A 21450-nucleotide genomic window follows, 5' to 3' on the forward strand; every position below is an offset into this window, starting at 1 on the left:
AAATTATCAGAATCTTCGTCCATATAATATTTACTATGTGTTATATCGATAATTGAACAAAGGCGTTCAGGAATTGTCCATTATTTGTTCATCCGTTCCAGAATTCTTCTTGGGGAAGCAATGAAAAATTGCACTGAATACTTCAATTCAACGAATTCCAATACAATGACTTGAATAATGTTCAAATTTCCACTCTATATTTTCAAGTTAATAGGACTCAATTCGTCCCATAAAGTTTTCAGAGCAATTAATTTTTTATTAAAAAAACTACTTTCATTCTGCCTGTATATCTGATAATTTGATTGATATGCCATCACCGAAGTTACTCGGGAATTTGTTTCCTCTTTTATTCAAAGCAAAACTTTTTAATGATATATTGTAGGTACCCCCTTGCTCATTAAAACTTCAAGGGTTGGGTACAAAGGGTTGAAAAGGCATGATGAAAAATTGCCTTTTCCCAGCGATGATTCAAATTTCCTAAATTTTACTAAAGTAGATAGTTTAATATGGTCGCTTACAATAATGATTGGGGAAAAATGATTCCATTACTTTTTGTGAACTTCAAGACTTCATTTGACATGTTTTAGGTTGTGAAATTTAGATCAAATATCAGAAATATACACCGTTTTGTTGTATGATTCGTTGTCATCTCTCCTTCAAGTCTTTGTTCCTATTGGGAAAAAATTCTTGTGATCCATTTCCCAATAATCTCTTGATGCCAATTTCTTGTTACTAGGGAAGTTTGGCAATGTATGAAAAAACAACGCTTGGTGCCAGGTCGGGACTATTTTCTACTTCCTCCATAAGGACATCTTTTAGCCTACATCAAAGAAAAATTGTAAAATGTACCCAATATTCTATTTGCTGACTTCTCAACACCCTGTAACATAAAATTGAATGGACCAAACAAAAAACATCAGAAGAATTGGTTCAGTGTGAAATGTCACCTGTTTTCAAATTTCACACATACTTTTTATTTTTGAACATCAAAGTACTCGAAAACGGCGCATTATAAGAGAAAATATGAAGAATACTTTTTACAAAACGTTCAATATTCATTACATAGCGTCCAACTAAGATTCAAGAGTAAGGTTCTTTGAATTTTTGGTATTTTTGTGTTACGTAAGGGCCATAATGAGGAAACTGGAAGACGTGGGTGATTTCTTGTGCGCAAATAAGATTCATCGAATAAATGAAAAACTATATTCCGAAATTCATTTCATTCGATGAAACCGTTTGTGAGATAGAACTAAAAAAAAAAATTTTTATGGGTTTTCTACAACCTGTAGAATCTTTCAAACCGAACCGATTCGGAAAAATTGGTAAAGGAAAAAATGTTTTCTCTGACCTCAAGACTCTGCTGTTAAAATATTTGCACGATTCAAAGACTCACCCTGTATAGGGTGCACTTAAAAAGTCCCCTTTTTTGACTGCTTGAAACCCTTCGAATTTGATTAGAATTGGACGTGTTCTGATGAGGGTTTCACTTCCCATTTTCACTGTCACAGCGTTCAAAGCTTCCCCTCTTTCTGAATAAGAAATGTGTTCACAATCTGAGTGTGGTCGTATGATTTTCGGGCATTGATTGAAAACAAAAGTTATTGCATTGAATAACATTCAATTCCAGTTGATTAGTTCAACTTTAGTCAGAAGGGTTGTGAGGGAAATTAGTTCTGTCTGTACATTTTCTATTTTATGTGATACACACTCTAGTAATCCATTCTTAAGTGAAGAGTTTAAAACGTGGAACCTTTTGAGCGAATTTGTTAATTAAATTGTTAATTGAATTTGTTAATTGAATTCATCCTGAATTGGTCTGTAATTATGTAAAAATATGCCAAAAACGGGAGTCTGCATCTGTTTCTGAAAATAACGTTTTTTTCAAAGAAATTTTATGAATTTTCAATAATACTGTGAAAAAAAAACATTTATATATGTCCCCCTTTCTGACTGCTTGACACCCTTCGGGTTTGATTAGTATTGGACCCTGATGAGGGTTTCCCTTCTGGTTTTCACTGTCTCAGCGTTCAAAGCCACCCCTCAACTTTTTGAATAAGAAATGTGTGCCAATCTGAGTATGGGTGTATGATTATTATTCGCACATTGATTTGAGACGAAAATTATTGCATTGAATGACATTTCCAAATTTCCAGTTGGTTAATTAAACTTCACTCAGAAGGGTTATGGGTAAATTAGTTCTGTGGAAATTCTATTCTATTCGTTACACTCTCTAGAAATTTATTCTAACGTGAGGGAGTTTCAAAGGTGGGAGCCTTTTGTTCGAAATATGAGGTCCACAGTTTTTGACGCTTTTGTTACAGGATATTTCCATCTTGAATTTCCTGATCACAATTGAATTGGAAATTTTCGGCAATCCTACTCACTTTACATAACACAAATCAATAATTCCGTTTATTCGTGCCAAATCACATTTTCCGATTCCAAAGGAACGAGTAGGTAGGAAGTATTACGTATACGTCTGCATCTGTTCCTGAAAATAACGTTTTTTTTCAAAGAAATTTTATGAATTTTCAATAATACTGTGAAAAACAAACATTTATTTAGGTCCCCCTTTCTGACTGTTTGACACCCTTCGGGTTTGATTAGGATTGAACCCTGATGAGGTTTTCCCTTCTGGTTTTCACTGTCTCAGCGTTCAAAGCCACCCCTCTACTTTTTGAATAAGTAATGTGTGTCAATCTGAGTATGGTAGTATGATTATTTGCACATTGATTGGAAACGAAAATTATTGCATTGAATAACATTTCCAAATTTCCAGTTGGTTGATTAAACTTCACCCAGATCAGAAGGGTTATGGGTAAATTAGTTCTGTGGAAATTCTATTCTATTCGGTACACTCTCTAGAAATTTATTTTTACCTGAAGAGTTTAAAACGTGGAACCTTTTGTGTGAGCTTGTTAATTGAAGACTATAGTGCGATTCAACCTGAATTGTCCTGTAATTATGTAAAAAATTGTCAAAAACGGGCGTCCGCATCTGTTTCTGAAAATATAGTTTTTTTCTCAAAGAAATTTTATGAATTTTCAATAATACTGTGAGAAACAAACATTTATATAGGTCCCTCTTTCTGACTGCTTGACACCCTTCGGGTTTGATTAGGATTGGACCCTGATGAGGCTTTCCCTTCTGGTTTTCACTGTCTCAGCGTTCAAAGCCACCCCTCTACTTTTTGAATAAAAAATGTGTGTCAGTCTGAGTATGGTAGTATGATTATTTGCACATTGATTGGAAACGAAAATTATTGCATTGAATAACATTTCCAAATTTCCAGTTGGTTAATTAAACTTCACTCAGAAGGGTTATGGGTAAATTAGTTCTGTGGAAATTCTATTCTATTCGGTACACTCTCTAGAAATTCATTCTTTCCTGAAGAGTTCAAAACGTGGAACATTTTGTGTGAACTTGTTAATTGAAGACTACAGTGCGATTCAACCTGAATTGTCCGGTAATTATGTAAAAAATTGTCAAAAACGGGCGTCTGCATCTGTTTCTCAAAATGACGTTTTTTTTTCAAAGAAATTTTATGAATTTTCAATAATACAGTGAGAAACAAACATTTATATAGGTCCCCCTTTCTGACTGCTTGACACCCGAAAATTATTGCATTGAATAACATTTCCAAATTTCCAGTTGGTTGATTAAACTCCACTCAGAAGGGTTATGGGTAAATTAGTTCTGTGGAAAATCTATTCTATTCGGTACACTATCTAGAAATTTATTCTAATGTGAGGGAGTTTCAAAGGTGGGAGCTTTTTGTTCGAAATATGAGGTCCACAGTTTTTGACGTTTTTGTTATATTTCCATCTTGAATTTCCTGATCACAATTGACACAATTGAATTGAAATTTTCTCGGAAATCCTACTCACTTTACATAACACAAATCAATAATTCCGTTTATTCGTGCCAAATCACATTTTCCGATTCCAAAGGAACGAGTAGGTAGGAAGTATTACGTATACATTTTCTTTACATCGCTCACCTCTGCCTGCAGTTTCTATAATTATCCTTTTGCGTCGGCAGGTCTTTCCTCGCAATTCAAAAGCAGCCGCTGCTGGCAGGGAAGCCGATTTCCCTGACGACCAAATACAGCTAATAATTCATTTCAAATAAAAGGAAAATACACTGTTGACGTTGGCGAAAGTAATTGGACTTAGTTTGTGAGGCGAGAGAGAATTGATGCATCCCTTGGTTTAATTCCATTAAACAATACCTTAATGGGATGATGAAAACATAGAAAGTCCTTTTTAAATTTTATATACCTTACCTTTCGTTCACGAAAGTTAAGTTGTGATAGGGCTTCACGGAAATTCATTGTATGAAGTAAAATTTGAAAGTGAAACAAAACTTTCCTGGATTTCCCTCATTTCTTATCAAATCGATTTCCTTCAAGCATGACTTCTATTGTAAACCCAGCAGACGTAAAAAAGTAAAATGGGAAAAAAAATAAATTAAAATAGTATGACAAGTGAAAAAAGTTTTTTATTGTAAACTTTTTATTCATTTATATTTATGTAGTATTATGTACTTTTTCATTTTAAATGAACATCGCCTTTTTCATTGCAGTGTCCCTTTGTGAACAACATTTTTTGATCTGTCTGTTGGATGAACAAATAAAGTTGAGGGTTTGTCAATACAGGAACATACAATTGATTGATTGGAAAGCATGGATTTTCGAGATTAATGCTGCGTATACGCAAGGGAGATGAATTTATTATCATTGCGAATGCAAGTCGCACTGAAAATTGCAGAAGACTAATTTTTTTAACGTAAATGTAACTCACACAATTTTTATCGTCTAACCGAAATTCAAAGTGGATAAAAAAGTGCTCGCACAATCGTGATGTATGCATATGTGGTACTTAAAATTAATATACACTAATTACTCAGAGACACAATAATCAATTAACTGATAAACAAAATGCTGAACTAGAGAACGTTAAATCAATATTGAGATTTGAGATCGTGTAGTTTATTCATTTCACTTGTCCACTATCAATCGCCAGTAAGTGTTAATCTCTTGTCCGTGAATGGTTACTTCCCAACTTACACTTGAGCGCGAAATTTGAATTTCGTATAGTTTTCTTGACTTTCATAGTTTCCCAGGCAACTTTTGCTAATTTTTCTTCTGTTTAAACCTTCTACGAAGTAAGGTTGAAAAGAAAAATGAATAGGATCGGTAAAGCCGTTCTTACGTCAAGCTATGACAATACAAAACAGGGCATCATTTTCATTTATAAGATTATAAAAATAATGATAATGATAACAGTGGTCATTTCTATAAGCATCGCAACTGAATCATTTTTTTCCATATTCAACTTGAAACAAAAAAATTTGAAGAAATTTTCCAGAAATCTGGTACATGGATGAACAATTCTTTACAATAATCATATAATAACATTATTGCAAATCCGTCCTTTACTTTACATAAAGTTTTGGGACGCCATTAGTAAAATAACTGAAAGTTTGAAATAGGTACTTCAAATGAATCGGTGATATTCCAATAAGTACACAGGGTGTGAATGAATAGTTGCGAAAATATTCTAGGAATTATTCCTTGTCAAAAATATTGTCGGCCCTTTCATATGAATTGTTTTTTTGAACTGGCCCTGATTAGATAAAGCTCCCTAAAAATGGCAAACGAAAAGCAATATTTTCTCAACTATTTATTTGCACAAACTATATAGTCAACACCAGCAGACCAATATTATTGTTTGTGGATAGTTCTCGTTCCTTCCAGAATTCAGTAATTGATAACTTCTCGGTTTAAGGAACTGGATGAAAACACTTTGGACTCTTAGAGCGACGTTTCGGCGTTATATTTCGCCTTCCTCAGGCTACAATTATAAAAGAAATCAAAAAACAACATCAATACATGGACGACTTTGTGGCTAGAACAAACTTATATCGATATGTACATAAAAAGATTACAGGAACCATTACAAATTTTTTTAAATTTAGGTTGTTTAATCAACTTTACAAAAAATTCAATGTTTGGAGACTGACTAGATTGTATTGAAATCAAAAACATCATCGCCCATAATCTCTTACCTAAGAAATCCTTTATTCTTCAAGGAAGAACCAGTCAATGGAAAAGTCATAAAAAATAAAACATAATAGCAATAAATGCTTAGAGGGCTCGGTAAATACTTGAGATTTTCTTGGTAATCTATTCATAGTAAATCCAACAATCAACTAAACAGAGAGACCGGCGGGCGAGTTATCACATTGAACATATGAAATTCTTACTACCAAAACATAAATAGGAAACACTACACAGGGGTATTCATCGACTACCAATATTATTGTTTGTTCGAAAGTCATAAAATTCAAAGTTTCTTAACTTTTTTTTATCTCAAAAAATTACTTTCTCCTATGCTGAAGTTTTTGAAACTTGCTTGTCTCTTTTTATTCAGCGCATAGGCATATCAGTGTGTGCATTATACAACAGAATTCTTACAATTTCTTCTTATTTTGAAAACTTTTATCTTTTGCTCAAATAAAACAGGAGGATCATTAATATTTCTCATGTGAACAAGTGTATTGATGGATTAAGTATCAACAATTACTCTCTTTAATTGCATTACCAACATCTTATAGCAGTGATCAGCGATTATCAATTATTTCACTGGATGATTACAATTTTTCAAAAAAAAACACTTTCATCACATGAAAAATGTTATAGAATGCAATCGAACGAAAAATATTCCTTCCCCTCCATTATCTGATGAAATTAAAAGAGTTCTTAAAATAAAATACTTAATCTTGATCTTGAATTGAAGAAGACCATACCTAATTTTCTGTGTTCATAAGTGATTTGTTTGGCACTCCCATACCATTATCATAAATCAGGAAATGAGACCAAATCACTACCAATCAATTTTAAGTGATAGAAAACGAAGTTATTTTCTCTCATTTCCTAGTAACAAAGTAGCAGACTACTCCATCTAATATTATCATAATTATCGAAATATTGCGCAATAATTAATTGGTATGATTGTATTTTTTTTAATCAAATCAAATTGTGAAAATACGCATGATATTATACTCAGGTAGAACTCAGAGAAGCTCAGAGCAGAGGGATGAAGTTGGGGAAGCTTCTGATATGTTATGAGAGTTCACAATATTCTGTATCTCATGAACAATTAGCCAGATAAACGATCAATTTCCACATTGATCGATCTGTAGTCTTGAGATTATAGAGAAATAGAGAAATATTTTTTTATTTTGGGAAGCCAAGCAGCTTCTGTACACTGTTTGACTGCTTTTATAAAAGTGCGTTAGGGCTTCTGCTACAAACTAGCCAGTTTGGTGGGAAAACAGGTTGCAAAAGGTATCTTCTGAAAAGAAAACCTGTTTTCATTCAAGTTTTTTGTTTGATAAAAAAAGATACAAATTCTTTTATGAATTCATTTTTGAACTCTTTCAATTATTTCATTGAGTTGTCTCGGACTCCTTTGAATTTGATATTTAGTATGCAAGTGTAATTTGATAAGCCATTAGAGAGAAGTCAAAAAAATTTGGATTGTCTTTCAAAAAAACATTCAATGAGGTCATATCCGAAATTTGAGACACGCGGTAAAACAGTTTTTTACATCAACAAGAGAGTAATTTTAAATACTAATAAACCTGACCGAACAAAAAAATTGTCTTTGGTTTACTGAATTTATTCCAAGTTGTAGACTAGCATTGTATGAAAAGGTTTTTCACGACATAGGTACATAATATACAAAATATACAAGCTGTTACCTTTATTTTTGATGGAGGATGTGAGTGAAAATTTGTATATTCTTCAATGTCTAATTTCAACATTATTTGATTTGATTTGAACGATTTAACTCTGAATTGTTCGTTTATTTGACTCATAATGTTTCATCATGAATTATCGTCAAACCATGGTTTTCATTTTCATTCATTCGTAGAATCGATTTTTCACGAAAAAAGTGCATACTCTGACCAGTCGTGCCACTTTATTCTATAGAGATCAAAACTCAAAGGAGTCTACACCTGTTCACTTAATTTCGTCTATCACTTTAGGAAAAAATTAAAAATTACTATCCTCATGAAATTTCCTTGAAGAGCCTGTATCTCGAAACCAATGGCTCTATGGATGTAGTTTCATATAGAGTTTTCGTCTAATTTTCGACGTAAGTGTACCACAAAATTCGGGACACTCTGTGTATGCCCAAAAATTTTCCTCATTGAAAATTGAATTATGCATTAATAAATTTTTTTGTTTCAGGAACGTTGTGGTTTAGTGAATGCCAATGGAAGTAGCCCACTAGAGAACATGAGAGGTCTAGAACATTATTTGAACGACATTATAAGGCCAACACCAGAATCAACAGACATAAAAGGTAGATTTCATGTCCGATTCGTATTTTAAGCATCAACCCCTCTAATAATACGGAAACTGATTCGTTTGAACGCTCAAACGATCAATACTTCGAGCTTTGCGTATCCCCATCAAACCTAAACAATAATGATAGAACTCGTACGATTTTTTTTTTAATATATCCTGTCATTCGAGTCAATTTGGAAAATTGTCCGAACTTTGTCAACAGATTACTCCCATGTTACATTTTTCCTGTTATACCTTTATTTAAAAAAAAAACATAATTGGATTGCCTTTCAGGTGACTTCAGTGTTGTCATGTTATTTGTTTTGTTATGTTGAGCTTATTAATAATTGCCTATCATTCTCCCACACATGAGTTGAATTCGATAATCGAGTCATTTGAATATTTGCAGTCCATTATTTCCGCATAGAATAAACTTTGAGAGAATGAGGGAATGTTGTATAGTGCCAAAATAAACAGGCAGTTCTTTAGGAACGAGAATTAATGTGGTATGAATTAACAAAACATAGCTAATGTGACAAAGAGTCTCACAAACAAATATGAACATACGTCAACATCAGAAAACAATTCAAATGACATTTATCTATTATTATAAATATTATATTATTAATTGGTAGGTAATCTATTTCTTCTTTTTATATATTTATTATCATTATTGCCCTTTGGTTTTGCAATCTGATATGCTTCAAGACAACGATTTTTCATTTCTAAAGTTAATCACTCAATCATGATAAAATAGCCAATTTACCTAAAATACAATAAGATAAAGAACCCAACAAATCTTGTTTTCTACAAGACAGCCAACGTTGTTGCCAAGAAGTTATTTTCTTGATATTATTCTCTGAATACGATATCAAATTTTTTCAAATGACCTCTGGCTGTCTTTCATGAAAAATCATTATATCTTGTGGAAAATATAACTTTGTCTTTGGTTGGATTCTTTATTTCATTGTGCATTGACTAAATGATAATCAGAATTAAATGATATTAAATGAAGAAATGCACAAATAAGTCAACTACTGATAGATTTTTTGAAGCCTCTCAGAATGCAGAATCAAAATAAAACGATAATAATGATAAAAAATAAAAAAAGAAGTAATGGGTTATAGATTGATAATATATTAAAATATTCATGTGAGTTAACTGATGTTGTTTTCTGATATGGTCTTATGTTCAAATTTCTGTGCGTAAGACTCTGTCATTTGCCTCAGCACTAACTGAATTTTAAATAATTTTTTAGCCTTGAAGAGGCAAATATTTGTTCGCAAAACTTTGGCACGATAGCAATGATTCTTTCCACACCATTCCTGTTAGCCAATATGTTATAAAAATGAAAAAGCTGATTGATTTAGAAAAAGTACCAACGATTTTTCAATCGTAAACGTGTAAAGAAAACAAATAAAGAAATACAAATTTTGAATGCTAAGGAAAGGTTTGATGAGCATATTTTGAAACAGATAGATGATTAAATGAAAATGAAGTAAATTACACCTACAACGACAGAAGAATTGCGAATTATCGATCAAGCTTTTTATTTACAGTGAATGTTTCGTGAAAAACTCAGTACCTACCACCACATTCAAGAAAAGTTTTTCTCGTCTATTGAAAATGAACATTTATGATACCAATAGTTTGTTCTTGCGTATTTTCACTGAGGATAAAGAAGTCGTTGAGCAAACTGAATATTTTCTTATCTTTTTCATTATTCTTCGACGATAACCTATTGTACAAATTTCATGCAATTAAAGAGCCTAGAATTTCCTCTTTATAATAAGTAATGACTCAAGCTAATTCTTCGCAATGCAGAACCAGGATTTTAATAGTGCCGGCAAATTTTATTAGCTATCTCTACACTATCATGTTCAGCCATAGGGAATATCAACATTGCGAATTTATGCTATGCTAACGAAACGGTCCAAAGCCATTTGAGAAACCCTTTTGCTTGCCCTCACCTGAATACATAGTACAAACCCACATAAGTCCATGTTATTCATGGTTAAAACTAGAAGATGAAAGGAACCCTATTCACTGAACTTTGTATGCAATAGGAAATACAACTTTTGATGAAACTGGAGTGAAAATTGCTGATTTTCCTGGGAAAATAATCAATTTGCAGGGTTTCCTAATGGACACAATCTGATGAAAAAACTGGTATATCCATTTCCATTAGTAAAAACTACTTTCCGTTTGAAAAAAATTTTTCAAAATTATATTCAACACGTTTACTTTTGAGGATTTCAAAGTCTCACTAAAAAAATTTTCACTTAATTATTATCATTCTACGACAGTGTTACGAGAATAAACTTCCAAAGCTTTCAGTTCAAAAAGAACATTCTAAAAAATGTCTGCAAAGTACAATTCAATCATACATATATAGATTGAATATATGTAGAAGTAATGAACGCATATTGAGTTTACTAACAACAAGTGTGGTTTCAAATTGTTATAAACTGATGGTTAATAGATATTTTACTCCTTGAATCTGTGGATAATGGGAAACGACATCCTATTAAATCGATATAGAAAAGTTGTTCAATTTGAAATTAAAAATCTAAAGGTGCTTTGTCATCCTAGATATATATAATATAAATATATATACCTATATATCCTAGATAACAAATTATAACTTAATTATTATAAAAGTTGGGACCTATTTAAATAACAATTCAATCAATTTGGATATACGTTAGAGAAAATTATACATATAATATAATATTTGACGATTACCTTAAAAAACGGTTGATTTTACTTCTCCAATTTTGTTTTTCTCCAATACTTAGATCGATGTTTACTTCTTCATGGAATTGGGCAAAGAAGTTCGATAAAATATCATTTACGGTAATCAGACTTACCTTTTTTGGACTAACTCCTTAAGGCCACCAAAAAAAAATTCTCCTCTAATTTTTTTGAAGATTTAAGACATCATCATTGTGCAAAAAATTATGATTTTATGTCAAGAAAGGTCTCCAAAATGAAAATAGAATTTACATCAGGAAAACTAGCGCGTTTTTGATTGATATTAAAAAAAATTTGTGCATAGATATGGAATGAAAACAATATTTCTTCAAACAATAAATGAAAATTAAAATGCTTAAACCCGTCAATTGATATTTTTAATTACCCTCACTTTCTGGCAATTCAATTGATTGTTTTTCTTCAACCCTTCAGCCAAAACCCCATCCCATTTCCGTATTCCAGAAGGAAACATCCATGTGTGGGTTCGTTGAAAAGCTCAATCAAAATGGAACAGTAACATTAATTTTTTTTTTTTTAATTTTGACTATGGGCCAATGAGAAAGCTTCAATGCCTTCACTTATCATCAAACAACAAACTGTTTTTTTAAAAGGGGGAACTGAAATTCATAAGTAAAATTATATTAAATTATAAAAAAACATTGTTTTCTCATTCTCCAAATGATTCTAGTGCCAATTTATGCAAATATTGAGATCCACGTGTGTTTACCCGCTATAGTCTACAAAGCTCATGATGTAACAATGTCTGGTAATGATATTGGAAATATTGTTAGTTTAAATTGAGATAATTCCTATCGTGATAAGATTATTTTGAGTAATATGAAACGCTTTCAATCCATGCCATTACTACAAACATACTCGTAGAGTAGAAGTTTTACATCCTTCTACAACTACCCGGAGATATCGAGTCATTCGATAATTAATCGTCAATTAGTCGTATGATTGTTGTTTCGATTATACACCATCTGAAGGAAATAATTAAAATTTCACAAGACGACGGTAATCTGGTAATTGTATTATAAAATGTTTTAAGCAATGCTTGTCCTTTTCAAGGAAATTTTACAAGACATAACAAGTATGTTTCAAATTCAAAATTACAATTAATACAGGGGCGTATATGGAGGGGGGGCCAGGCCCCTGAAATGAATATTATTAACAGGGAGACTAGGCGCAAAATTATCCTTATCCCAATCAAAAAATTTCATCTAACCTAATTCGATGGGGTAAGCGTCTCGGCACCCCTTTAAAATATTAGCTATATACGCCACTGTCTAGATACAAAAGATAAGCGGTAACAGTTTTCAATTCCTCATCGAATTTGTGCAAAAAAAAATAATATTTCAAAACAGTGCGTAGTCTCAATTTTAGAAGAAATAGAGTGAATTTTGTTTGATATAATGAAATATTTTCAAATGGCAAACCTAATTTCTTCATGACTACTCTTAAAGGACAAAGCAAGTTACACATGGGTTTATAATATTCTTCACTGAACATTAACTATGTGGAAAATGAAGGAATCTTATTCATCTCGATGAAATAATTCAGGCACTTTAAAAATTGAATGGAAATCAGTTTCACCGTTTTAAATTAGAATATTCTTCGTTATTCTTCATTAAATAATTTACCATTCAGTGTTTTATATGATTTCCAATGTTCCTCTTATAATAAACTACCATTTTCTTTGATATAAATCCCTATTCCATGACTAAGAGGGAATATAATGAAATGATACGTTTTATCTTCATTGTGTTGCTATTAAGATTTTGAAGCTACCCTATTATCTTCGTTTTCATTTTGAAATTTGTATCATGAGTAGTGTTCCATCCCAATATTGAAAATATGACAATTTTTTATTTCAATTAGCAAAGTATGACAATTGAAAAATGTATACAATGTAATGAACATTTTTTTTTCCATCTATTCGAAAGAACAATTTTTTTTCTTTGATACATCTTCGGAAATAAGAAAATCAGCAGTTTCTTCGTTAATTTAATCAATTAATTCTAAATTAAATGAATGAGTCATAATGATCCAGATTCTTGAGGAAATTTCAGTTGGTTTATCTTCCCGAGAAAAAGAATGAAGAAAAAAAAATGAACCTCTGAAGTCTTAAAATTAATTCGGGATCTATAGATAGATTCGATTCTGAATCGATTTGACTAGATACTAAAAAAATTAGGATATCACGTGAAATAATTTTGTTGGAGGCCATTTTATGCAACTGACGAAAGTTTTGAAATGATATGGGAATTAGATATTTGAAGTATTTTATATATACGACAAAATTCTGTAGTATTCTAGTTACTTCCACGGTTTTCATTACATTCAAGGTGGACTTCATGGTATGTGAACAACTTAGTATTAGGTAAGGTACGTCTGACGGAATACAGTTGGTTAAGCATCTTTTTCTTGTTATATTTCAACAGTACGAGCTCAACGAGGTGATAGTTTCACTTTAAATCCCCCAATTATTTGATAAAAACGCCCAGTATGTAAAAATTCTTCTCCGTCTTGAACAATTCCAATGGATAAGTGCATTTTACCAAACACCATCGAATGGTAATGAGCTTATTGTTTCGCCTCATTATATTTTCACACGTTCTGAGATAAATGGATTTCAAATATTCTTTGGAATTCTTCAGATAAAACCTCGTTAGGAAAAAGCTAAATATAATCTTGTACAATCAAGAATCCTTTTCCCGAAAATCTAAGTATATTCGATAATAAATAAAATAAAAACTTCACAAAGCATGTTCTACAATATGTAAGTTGAAATGATCGATCAGTACAAAAATATGAGTTTTGATTTCAAGGTTTGATTATTCTTTTACTTCCCAAGCATTCTATCTAAATTTTTGTCCAAGAAAAAATGTCTTCCATTTTTACTCTTCTGTGGAAAAAGTCAGGTTTATTTTAATTTTAAATACGTAGCTTTTCATGTGTAGATTTAAATGAGGAGATTGTCATGATTTTACCAGGAGTCGTTGAGTTTCTTTCAATTGCAATGACAGACATGGATCTCTTGTTGCTGAGGATGATTTGGTCATTGATTGGCTTTTTATATCATTAATGATGGAATGATTAGAAATTTGTTGCTGCTGATGATTTGGCCATGGATCCTATCAATTACTCGTAAAGCGTATGTCACTCACCCCAAAATACTTCAGAAATTGAAAATTCGTATTCAATAAGTTTCACAATTTCATGTCTATAATAAAATATAAATTAACCCCATCCATGACCGAATCATCCTCAGAAACAGTTCTATCTATTTCTGACACAAAAAGTTGCCAGGTAAAAATACTCAACTACCCCACACTCTTCGTAAAGGATGCATGACAAACTTCTCAAAAATTTTAAAAGTGACGTAAGTTGAAATATAGAAATCGACTTGTTGAAACATTTTTCAACAAAATTTTAAATACGGAACTTGATACAGTGTTCTAGATCTCCCCTATTAATTTTTTTTTATGTTGTAAAAGTTTGTATTTTAGTTTTATTGAATAAAGACCTTTATTATTATATGACTTTTCGGCATTACTTTCTACTCACACCATGTTCATAATAATCAAAATCTCACTGTAGGGATATGAAAAATCACGAATCATACGTCTCTCTCTAAGGGAAGTAACACACGATTCAAGGTGACATTATGGGAGGCATGTCTGAATGATGTTACTTTAGAAAGGATTCGAAATAAATTCTACGAAAATGAAACAGTTTTCTATAGCGTTTTATGATATCAGCTCTTTTCCTACTCAAATCTTAGGGGTTGCCTCAAGGCACTTTATTAAATAGTACAACGTTTTGAGATTTTGATTTGAAAACTTGTCAAAGTTTGGACGTGCCACTCTGTTCAATAGGATTGAACCTCGATTGAAGTGGAATTAATCATTATAAGAATTTAATTAAAGACCCTTATCAAGGGCACCTTTCCAAAATTTCACTACGCAATCAATTTCAACAATTTTGTCTGCTATTTTGTATTTCGAATTATCTTTTTCGATTAATTTTCATCTCACCTAGAATGAATTGAAATTAGAAACGTGATTAGAGTACTCGGCGTAGACTTCAGTAATTAAATAACGGAAAACTCTTTAGTGCTTTGGAAAATAAAGGAAACTTAATGAATCTCATAAATTATAATTAAAAGGAAATGGGGCAAACTGGAGCAATTTGAACTATAGTCAGAAATTGAAGAAACGATCTACGACTATACTTTGTAAACAGTATTTTCAGTTTCAAGTGGAGTAAGTTACGAGTTGTTATGAAAATAATTTGGACAGATTTCTTATGTCAGGATATATTGAATTCGTTTATAATGAAGGGGAAATGGGGGAGCAATAATCTAATATTACAGGAAAACTTAACGAATTGATAGTATTATCTTAGAGATTACAAATTAGATTTTGGATAACTTCTACTACTTCAACTGATTTTTCCTGTAGAGCAGAGAGTGGATACTTGGAAAATTGAAAACAACACAAGGGACACTTCTTAGGAAGAAGTATATGAAAATATATTTCAAATGAAACAAAAAAACGAAGAAAGCTTCAATTACACTATTCTTGACATTAATGAGAATGAGAATGGTTTGTTAGATACATAAAAATAAACTTATAAACAAATAGAGAGGCAGAAATGAAGTATAGCATATGAAATCTCGGATGTTTACACCCTTATGGTGTCGGTCATGACAAAAAAAGATTTCTACGTCTTAGAAATTCTTGTAAAAAAGGGAAAGCAATCATATGGGGAGAATCAGAGGCAGCCTATTATAAAAAAGAGAGGATTTCGTTTCCAGTTCGCTAACTTTCAACCCTCTCATCATATCACCTTCTTTTTGGAGGGTTTCTGATCAGAGCATAATAGGAAGAATTTCATGTTGTTTTAATCATGTTGTTGAAATCATGATGATATTATGGCGGAACACCACCAACATTTTTTGTACTGCATTGTTGACACCATGGAATGTTTGCTCATTTTATTTCTGTCAGTTTTTGGGTTTTTAAGAAAAATTAAAAATTGCTTTTCAGATGCCGTTTTAAGGGGGGTGTATTTAAGCAGGGGCTGATCAAAAATTCATATAAGAGCCCCTATATACAGGGTGAATCTTCGACTAGGACAAATATTTCAACAGTAGATTCTTGTGTTCAAAAAGAAAAACTTTTTTCCTTTAACATTTTTTTCCGAATTGGCTCGGTTTAAAAGATACAGGCTTTTGAAAAACCATAAAGAAATCTTATTCTTAGTTTTATCTCACTAACGGTTTTATCGAATGAAATGAATTTCGGAATATAGTTTTTCGTTTTTTTGATGAACCTTTTTCGAGTGCACGATATCACCATCGTCTATCAGTTTTCTCATTATGTTCATTACGTACCATGAAAATAGCAAAAATTCAAAGAATCCAACTCTTGAAACTAACTTCGACACTATCTAATGAATATTTGAACGTTTTGTAAAATAAGAGGACATATTTTCTCGTATAATGCGGCGTTTTCGAGTAATTTGATGTTCAAAAATATAAAATATCTGTGAAATTCGAAAAATTGGGTACTTGGTGTTACAGATTTAGCTAGTTATTCTGAAGGTTATTTTGTTTTCTCAGGGGGTGGCACAGCTCATTATGAAAATTTTAAACGGTTATATTTTCCAACATAACTTTTCATTCAGGCTCATCAAAAAATATGTATTGAAATTACTAGTTTTTTTCTGGAAGCTTCAGTGCCTTTTAACTGTAAAGAATAAATTAGATCTTTTGGTCTCTTTTTGAACATCACATATTCCTGATTTGAAAAATTTATGGCATAATTTTTGCACACACAACGAAATACGTAACTACCCTTAGCAACGAGAGAAAATCATGAAGGCTTTTGGCTATCATTTGTGAGATGAAAACTCAGGAAACAATAAGGTTTTCAAATTAAGTTGTCCATTCGATGCATAATTTTCAATGATGATTTTCGAAGCTTGTGAAAAGTGACGGTAGAAAATCAAGAAGGGTTGTCGATTTCACCCCTCTCTAGCTATGAGTGATAAGTGAGAAAATTACTTTCAGGTGCATCTCTATTCGAAAAATGCAAAATTCCATTTGTCCTCCTGGGTCCTAGTTTGAAAAAATTCAATAAATCCATAACCAAGTCTTCAAATTTGAAGTAACTCTCCAACGAAGGAAAATCTTGGTCTTATTTGGAGGTTCTGAACATGTATCCAAATATATTACCTTTAATCCTGGGACATCAAGTATAATTGGTCAAAATGGCTTAATTACAGATGGATGCTACAAGATGGCAAACAAGTTTGTTTTGATCAAACCCGATTCGATTCAAAATTGGAATCTAGTGAGTTTTAGAGTTGGAGATTAGAATTTCTTCCACTAAGGCAGATTCAAGATGGTGGACGAGTATGCTTCCAAATAATTTGATGATCATCAATGAGGGTCATAAGGGTTTAAAAGTAGTGCTATGACTACTTCAGGGGGGTTATAATCCTTTCGTCAAATTCGATACTGAAATCAACGTGATTCGAAAAATTCGTGGATTCGGAGTGTGCGAAGCAGCGGGTAAAAGTGATCGCTTGATATTCCAAGAGCGAAACGGTCGCTCGAACGTTATTGAACGGTCTAATTTAATTCCGAACGAATCTGGATGAAAAGAAAAGTGAACAAGAGCGAGTGGTCAATGAGCTTGAACATTATGAGCTGGCCGGCGAGTCAGACCTGTCACATCGCCTATGTACGAAACAAAGTAACACTGGTACCGCTCATCTTTCCGCTAATACGCGCATGTCATGCTCAAATCATGTCATTACATATTTAGTAATAAGAATGTAGCAAAGAGGCGCTTGAGTGCTTGAGTTTTTTTTTCAATTATTCGAATAGCGTTATCATGCATGACTAGGTAGGAACAATTGGGTATCAGTGAATGCATAGGAGGCACGTTGGATATGGTTATTTGGATATTTAAAGGATGGGTTAATTCAGTTTGCAGCAGAATGCTGTCCGGATAGGATTGCGTCAATTGCGCATATTCTATCTGCGTCGTTCCCCTTTGTTGTTAGTTTCGTAATTTTGTATTTATCAAACCAGCGATTTCTATATTATTGCGCGAGCCTTGTAGCTCGGTAAGCTCAGTTCCTTTTTAGATAACGACAGCACTGGTCGTCCGCGCGGGTCGTGTGTGTGTGCCATGTTCAGGGCCTATGGAGCAGCCCCCACGATGGATAACCCTCCGCGAGTCTGGGGTCTACCCCCCTTCACTCCGTCAAAAGGTTCGTTGGCACGTGACTCTGCTAGGGGTAAAAACGGCTATTCTAAAACTGTGGACGTGATTCAAGCCGCAGCAGTGATTATTTGTGTTCCCATATACAACCCTTCGATTTAATTTTAATTTATTTATTCATTTTTTTCAATGTTTCAAACACTATTTTCATCTGACACTCTCGCTAGATCATCTCTCGTATGCGCCTCAAATAGAGCAAAGTTTTGAGGTTAGCAAAATATTTACAATTGGATATCTATTTCTATTTACAATTCCTACGGGATATTTTCGTTGAACCTGACCAAACATTATGAAACCCATGTGAGAAATCCTTCGGAATTAGTTCATCCTCATTAACATAAAATTGCAATGAGAGTGATCATTGTATTCGTATTTGATTTTGAAATTTTAAGGAGTGAAATATCAATCTGACCTTGGACGTAGATCACAGTAGATGCACGTGTATTCATTCTACATCATACACACACACACACACACCTTTGCAGGTATTTTAATGTTCGATATTATATGCATACAAGTCATGAAGGAAAATTTTTTTACGTTGCATGAATCATTCATCATTACGAACAGAATGATCGAATTAGGGAAATGATCAAGGGTTCAATTCACACTGAATCATTAGTCGCAATTAATCAAAGATTTTCCCAACAACTAAATACTTATCAGGATTTAATTTTGTGCTCAAACTTAAATGAATTTTTTGTCAGTATTGATTTTTTCGAATTCTTGCAATATAAGGAAATAATATGAGCCGGCTTAAATTGCAATTTAAGTGCAACCAATTTGTCAGTTAGGCGGATATGCGAAAAAAAAAATGAAATGTGAAATAGTACACTCATTTTCCGTAATTCTGTTTATTCAGAGTCATGTTACATGTTGGATTCGATATCGAGCGTTTGCGGAATGTACTTTTTTATTACGGCTATCGATGTATTATTCGAAAATTGTTCGACATTCCTCGTAATGGGTTGAGATTATCCAGGTTTTAGGATAGCCATTTTTCACTCTTTATCGATTTATTGTTGCCATGGGAAATTTACGCAAGGTCAACGGGGATATTATCTGAAAAATTTGTCGATAGGTGAAATGAAACTATCGATTCTCATTAGCACAATTTTGGCTGACCCATTTAAATGCGTATCACAATAATTTTTTTCATCAGATGAAAATCATTTTCGTTTGAACCTACATCGAAACCAGTGCAATCAAATAATCACTCTTCAGGTTTTCCAAGATGGAAAACAGCAAAAAGTGGATTTATGCATTGAATATATAATGAAATAAATTCAAATTTATTGATGTGAAAAAAACTTGCATTCTGCATTCTCCTAAACACAAAATTTTCTGCAATATTTTTTCCTCCTCTCTAACATTTTTTCTCATAGTTATACAGGGTGAGTCTTCGACTCGTAAAAATATTTTAACAGAAGATTCTTGAGGTCAAAAAAAAAATTTTTCTATAACATTTTTTTTCGGCTCTGTGACGAAGATATAGCTATTTTAAGTTTTCATGATGAGCTGTGCCACCCCTGATGGAAAAACAAAATTACCTTCAGAATAACTAGCTAAATCTGTGACACTACACAACTGTAGATCTTTTAAAAACAGTTGCATTCAGCCAGAGTACCCAATTTTCCAAATATCATAGATATTTCTTATTTTTTAACAACAAATAACTCGAAAACGGTGTATGATACGAAAAGATATGGGGAATACTTTTATTTTACAAAACGTTCAAATATTCATTTATCATGAAAGTCCAACTTAGAATCAAAGTTTCAAAAGTTGGGTTGTTTGAATTTTTGGTAATTTTATGGTACGTAATGGTCATAATGAGAAAACTGGAAGACGTGGGTGATATCTTGTGTTCGAAAAATATCCATGAAATAAATGGGGAGCTATATTCCGAAATTCATTTCATTCGATAAAAATCTTTCGTGAAAACTAAAAATACCATTTTTTCATGGTTTTTGAACAGCCTGTATCTTTTAAACTGAGCCGATTCGGAAAAAATGATAAAGGAAAAAAGTGTTTCTTCACAGCTCAAGAATCTACTGCTGATATATTTGTACGAGTCAAAGACTCATCCTGTATACAGAGTGAGACTTTGACTCGTACAAATATTTCAACTCTTGAAACTAAGTTGTACTCTATCTAATGAATATTTGAACGTTTTGTAAAATAAGAGTATTCTTTATAGTTTATCGTATAATGCGCCGTTTTCGAGTAATTTGATGGTCAAAAATTAAAAAGTATATGTGAAATTTGAAAAATTGGGTAGTTTGGTAATTTTGTTTATCCAGGGGTGGCATAGCTCATTATGAAAACTATAAATGGCTATATCTTTTTATCAAGGCCGCATAAAAAGAAATAGTAAAGGTAAAAAGTGTTTCTTATGACCTCAAGAATCCACTGTAGAAATATTTATACGAGCCAAAGACTCACCCTGTATATGGTAATGTACATACTGAAATTCATATCTTGATTGATCTAACAGCTCAATTCTTTGTCAATTAGAGGGTTCTTGACATTTTTTGAATGGCAATTTTTGTGGGACAAATGGATAGACGTTTTGTTGCTGAGTATTACTCAGGCGTAGCCTCCATGGCCCCCCACTGGAAGTGCCCTAAATAATAATGAACCTATGTCAACTTATCGTGAACGAAATTTTCCCTTGATAGAATTCCTTAAAATTGACTTTTAGTCAGCTCAGATTCTGGGGTAGTATCTGAGTACGAGCTATCCATTAATTGAATAGAAAAAAAATGTATTCTATTTTCGTTCAGATAGAGGTACCGACAAGAAATCAACAGGAACAATGTACTTGCTGATATCCCTTATCATGGGTTATACCTTCATATCCAGTATCTAAACTTCGCAGTTAATTAACACCGTTCCAACAATTCGATTAAAACCAACCACAAATACTTTCATTTTTATCGTGGCGGTCGGAGCCCAGAAAACTTCAGAAGTTACGATTAACGCAGAATACGGTATACACCGAACATTGATTGGTAATGCCTGCTTAAAAATGCA

General features: G+C 32.5%; 1 protein-coding gene across 1 annotated transcript in view; it reads left to right on the forward strand.

The window, feature by feature from the left end:
• The window catches only part of LOC123322436 (cytoplasmic polyadenylation element-binding protein 2), a 70272-nt gene that overhangs the window by 9502 nt on the left and 39320 nt on the right, over positions 1–21450 (forward strand). The window contains exon 2 of the mRNA XM_044910397.1: positions 8261–8375. Within this exon, the coding sequence (XP_044766332.1) occupies positions 8261–8375 (115 nt within the window). The remainder of the gene's footprint in view (positions 1–8260; positions 8376–21450) is intronic.

Source organism: Coccinella septempunctata, chromosome X (genome assembly GCF_907165205.1).
Source record: "Coccinella septempunctata chromosome X, icCocSept1.1, whole genome shotgun sequence".
NCBI classification, from domain to species: Eukaryota; Metazoa; Arthropoda; class Insecta; order Coleoptera; family Coccinellidae; genus Coccinella; species Coccinella septempunctata.